The sequence below is a fragment of the Berghia stephanieae genome, chromosome 2, assembly GCF_034508935.2.
Source record: "Berghia stephanieae isolate SIO BIC M18660-M18661 chromosome 2, UCSD_Bste_1.3, whole genome shotgun sequence".
NCBI lineage: Eukaryota > Metazoa > Mollusca > Gastropoda > Nudibranchia > Aeolidiidae > Berghia > Berghia stephanieae.
The window spans coordinates 81,530,730-81,535,729 of NC_088361.1; the positions used below are offsets into that span (position 1 = coordinate 81,530,730).

Genomic DNA, 5,000 nt, shown 5'->3' on the forward strand with positions numbered 1-5,000 from the left:
TTTGCCATACACTAAACGACACAGACGACCATACAGGCAGACGACCACCAACCTCCACTCCGCAAACCGCCCTTTCGTGTGTGAGATGGGGGGAACAGGAGGCGCACGCCTTGGACGATTCCATTATACGGGGTAAATTTCAAAATTTACTACACCATAATGACCGCAATGACAATGATCTATGGTGAAGGCATGACCCCTCTTCTCTAATGGGTTATTGTTTGAAATGTATGTGACTACTAAAGATGTGTGTGTTTGTGTGTGTGTGTGTGTGTGTGTGTGTGTCGAACCTAGCAAGTAGCAAATCCGATTTTTTGTTTTCTTTTGTCCATCTCTTGTCACCACTCCTTTCTATCGAAGTGTTGTCATTTAAAATAATACAATAATATTAAAATTTCGTTTGGTGTTTTTACTAATCAAATAATATGAGTTTCATTAGTTTCTTCCTTCCAAAAAACCCAGTTATAACGTCTGAATTTTAAAAAAGTCCAATAGAATATTTGGGGACCCCGATAGCTCAGTTGATAGAGCACTCTCTTTATACGCAAAGGGCCAGAGATCGATCCCGGGTGCAGTCGAGTTTTTTTCTGAATCCCTGTCTACTCAGCAATGAATGGGTAGCTGAGTTTGTTAGATCTGGCGAAAAGTCACCATCGACCCCTCTTATTACCTCATCCACCCCCTCTTATTATAACTTCACGTCTCTCTCTTACTCTTCAATGCTCACTGCCCTCTAATGTGTGTGTGTGTGGGGGGGGGGGGGGGGGGGGGGGGGTAGGAGTTGCGTGTGTGTATCAACGCCACGAACAACTCGATCAACGCCTTGGGCGATGCCATTATCTCCGTTAATGGGGATAAATTTCAAATTTTATTAAATTATCGAAGTAACAATGAAGTACGGTGAGCAAATAAAGAAGGCATCACCCCTCTTCTCTAATTAGGTTACAATTTGAAATGAGTGTGACTACTCCGTGTGTTTTACTCCTGTAGACCACGGTTTTCATCGTGTAGCGGTCTTTAACGGTTCAAGAATGAACGATCCCACGGTCTCAAAGGTTAAACCGGTTCGAATTTCCAACAGTCTCTCAGGAATGTTCAATGTCGAAAAGGACCGGTCCTAGGACCGGTCCTTGCGGTCTTCATTTCCCAAGGACCGTAGGACCGTGGTCCTTAAGCTTGCCAAGGACCGCCCCGCACTACTCTCAAGTAGCCTAATAATCTATTTATTCTCTTTTAAAAAATAGGGTTAGTGGCCAACATTGGCAAAGCTTTTCGTGTTTTCTCAAAGTAATCGTGATTTGTTTAACACTTCCTGTGTGACGTCTTGTCAAATCCAACATTAAAAAAAAAGAATTTGAATTGGTCAATTATTTTAGTGATGTTTAAAAGAATAAAATGCTTTGGATTGTTGTTAACAGGCAAATACAATTGTTTTATTGTTTTATGGAACTCCTCAAAAATGCCAGCTGCTCTTAGTATCAATTAAATGAACGGAATCAGACATTGATGATTGATTGTCTTCTAATAATTATTCACCTCAATTATTCGGTTCATAATGAGGAAGAATGAGATTTGATGCAAAAATATCACTAAGTACTTTACCTTTGACGAGTTATGTTTCATTCGATTTCGTTCATTGTTGATGGCTAGCTTTTGGTATCATCCTGTACCATCATTGTAATAATTACACTGCCTAATTGAGCTATTTCTCCGGAAGAAAAGAACAAGTCAAAGTAGGATATTGTATGAGAGATTCCGCTTTTTGAAATGTGTTTCCTATGAAGCGAAACACAATTAAATAAATAATAAATTGTAATATATGATAAACTGTATGATCTTGAATTCTCAGGACTTACTTTTCTAATCATTATTTCGTGTTTTGACTTATTATGTGAACACGTGTTCAATTGTGAAAACTGACCATGTCAGGCTTATTCATCATTGAAATGGGAAAGTGTTTTGCTGGTTTGAGTTTATCTCTGACCACAGTCATTTGGGTTATCAGACTTGTAAATAAGCACATGCAGGTCCAGAGCATAGCAAAACTTCAATGCAAAACAACAAAGTCTTGACGTTACGATGTGTGAAAAAAAAATACCATAATATACAGCGCTTGTCTGTCATAACTTAAAGAGAGTCTGTACCAAAGCATTCTGAACAATATTTAAGATCTTGAGGACAACTAGTTTAGGCTAGCAGGATGTAATGACGTTATCTATGGTTTTGAACACAGCTATCTTCAATACATGCCTAGCAGCTGCAATTATTGGTCTTTCAAATCATCAGTTTGGTCATAAAATTTTGTTGACTCTTGTGATTTAAAATGCAAGGCATTGAAAAAAGTTGCATAACAATAAGAGAGAGAGAGAGAGAGAGAGAGAGAGAGAGAGAGAGAGAGAGAGAGAGAGAAGAGAGAAGAGAGAGAAGAGAGAGAGAGAGAGGAGAGAGAGAGAGAGAGAGAGAGAGAGAGAGAGAGAGAGAGAGAGAGAGAGAGAGAGAGAGAGAGAGAGGAGGGTGAGAAGATACTTGATTGGTGTGGATAAGGTGATTAAAAACGGAAACTTGTTGAGTTAAGTCAATGATGTAATTTATTTTGTTTTGTTATAAGGATAAAATTTGTCAATGGTTTTTCTGACCAATGAATGATATAGTTTATTTCTCTTTAGCAACTTTTATCCCGGGCGTTTGTCATTTACAGCGACAGGTAGATTTCTCTATCGTAATATATTGACATATTGTGTGCTGTTATACCACTTGACGCCATAACGTAAGCCTTTTAGGCTTGGATAGTGCCTATATCCAGTAATGCGGTGCTAATTCCAGGCTTATATTTAACCAGTTAATTGTCGTACTCTGGAAAGTCACGTATTCAAATATTTGACCAGAAAACTCGACCTTCAAATTACGATATTTAAATTACCCTAATCTTGGCAAAAACTCTCAAACCTGGGACTATAAGAATACCTCGCGAGATCCAAGGTTTCAGAGTGTTTGCCAAGATGAGGATCCTTTAAATCGATCGATATTCGAAGGACGAGTTTTCTGGCCACAATTTTTAAATACTCGCCTTTCCAGACTACGACAGATAAACGATTAGCTTTCAGAATATTTATTATGACTCCGATCACTGGGCAGTTGTATATACTGGATTAGTAATAATCAACCCTGATCCAACATGTCAGTGGTCAAAGCCTATTGAACACGCTTAATGAAGCACGACAACACAATCTCGCTGTAGAATCACTGTATCACATGTTTTTTGGCATTGACATTGAACTAAAAATCATTATTATACGACATGTGTTTCCGAATAGGGCGGTTAATGGAATACTATTGATATCAATTTATATGCAAAATTGTTTTGGAATAATAATCACAGACTTGGGATAATACAAATATCTACATTTATAAAAGAAAGATAGAACCAAAATGTTCTCTATGAAATAATTGTGTGCTTTTGCAGTTAGATACAGAGTTCAAAAGAAAACATAATAGATCGACTTTAAAACTTGTGATAACTAAACTCGCTATTGTTTGTTTCTTGTGATGACTATTTGTTTATATATAGATTATTTGTAGACGATGGAAAACGTTAACAAATACCGGGTAAGCTCATAAAATTGGTCCTGATTTACTAGTAGCGTAGAAATATAGAAATCAGCCATGTTATTGTTTTAGTGCAATATCAGTCTATAAGGGAAAATGCTGAGTATGTAATTCGATTTTGCTATAATTTTTTTTCAGAAATAAAAAAAAAAACGAGAGGGAATTTGCTTTGAAGCCGCTTTGATTAAATGTACCAAACAAGTAACGTCAATATTTATTTTCATACGATTATTTCTATAATATATTAAGATTAAATAAACATTTTGTAGCCCAAACTGGCCAATGCCTGATTATAATGTCCGCGTCTTATCATTTTGTTTATTTAGCTGTAATTTATGTTGTTTTAAAAAAATACAAATCAATTATCCTAACAAATATGCCTATCATTTTTCATAGCATATTTTATTACCAAAAACATGGTGATAAGCTTAAAAAAAATAACAAGATTCTTAAAAAGATACAGTACAGAAGAACTGATGCGAATGAGTTTACATTTAACTATTTCCAAGCACCCATCATAGGTTAGTTGAGTCGTGTCAAATAAGTACGCTCTATGAGTTTATCTCTGATCGTTTTGTGTGTACACGATCCATTTCACAAACCTGTTATTAAAGCCCATACGCCGACCAGTCTCTTCGTTTAAATGAATGCTTTATACATCCAATTTGTTTACATATTCGCACAATTAAATCGAAAATGATACTGGGTGTTCGAGATAAGGAGGTGTGAGATTTGAACTAAATGAGAAATAATGAATATTACAACAATTTCTTCCCATTTTTTAATGTTTAAAAAATGTAGTGTCGCGACAATCTGAACTTTGAATTGAGTTAACCACATCTTGAAAACAAAATATTATCATAGAATTGAAGGGCAGCTAAATCAAGGCAGAGGATGAAATATGAAGCTTTTATCCAAACCCAATTATTTTTTCCTGATACCGCATATGCAATTTCATAAAGAAGCTTTCATACACAATCGTTGATATATACCTGTTATTAAACGTTTCAAAGCACAGATGAATACGTCAACATTTGTCTTAAATATCGTGTACAGATGATAGAATAATATGTTAACAAAAAATTGTGAAATAATATTTGCATATATGCTTCTTCTCGTACTATGCAAAACTGCAATGAGTTTGCGAAGAGCGATTCAATCGCTCAGTTTTACAAAGCGTATACATTCATATGATAATTAAAAGAAGTAGAAGAAAAAAAGGTTTACATTAAAAGCCAATATTCCAGGGTGAAGGTCCTGATCGACCAACAGTATTTGAGATCCAATTACCCAGGGGCCTAACACAATCGCAGGTTACTCTTGATCAGGAAAAGAATCAGAGCACAAAGATGACTTCACAAAAATGCATGGTAGGCTATCGTTCTTTTGGCTGT

General features: G+C 36.0%; 1 protein-coding gene across 3 annotated transcripts in view; it reads left to right on the plus strand.

Moving 5' to 3' along the window:
- Positions 1 to 5,000, plus strand: part of LOC144965643 (cys-loop ligand-gated ion channel-like) — a 27,858-nt gene that overhangs the window by 3,073 nt on the left and 19,785 nt on the right. The window contains exons 1-2 of one of the 3 annotated variants that reach the window (XM_078901200.1): positions 3,224 to 3,606; positions 4,854 to 4,976. The exons of 1 other annotated variant lie outside the window; for it this stretch is intronic. In XM_078901200.1, coding sequence (XP_078757326.1) covers positions 3,583 to 3,606; positions 4,854 to 4,976 — 147 coding nt within the window. In that variant the 5' untranslated portion in view covers positions 3,224 to 3,582. Of the gene's footprint in view, positions 1 to 2,984; positions 3,607 to 4,853; positions 4,977 to 5,000 lie in introns of those variants that run through there. One more of the 3 variants, XM_078901202.1, reaches the window with a different exon arrangement.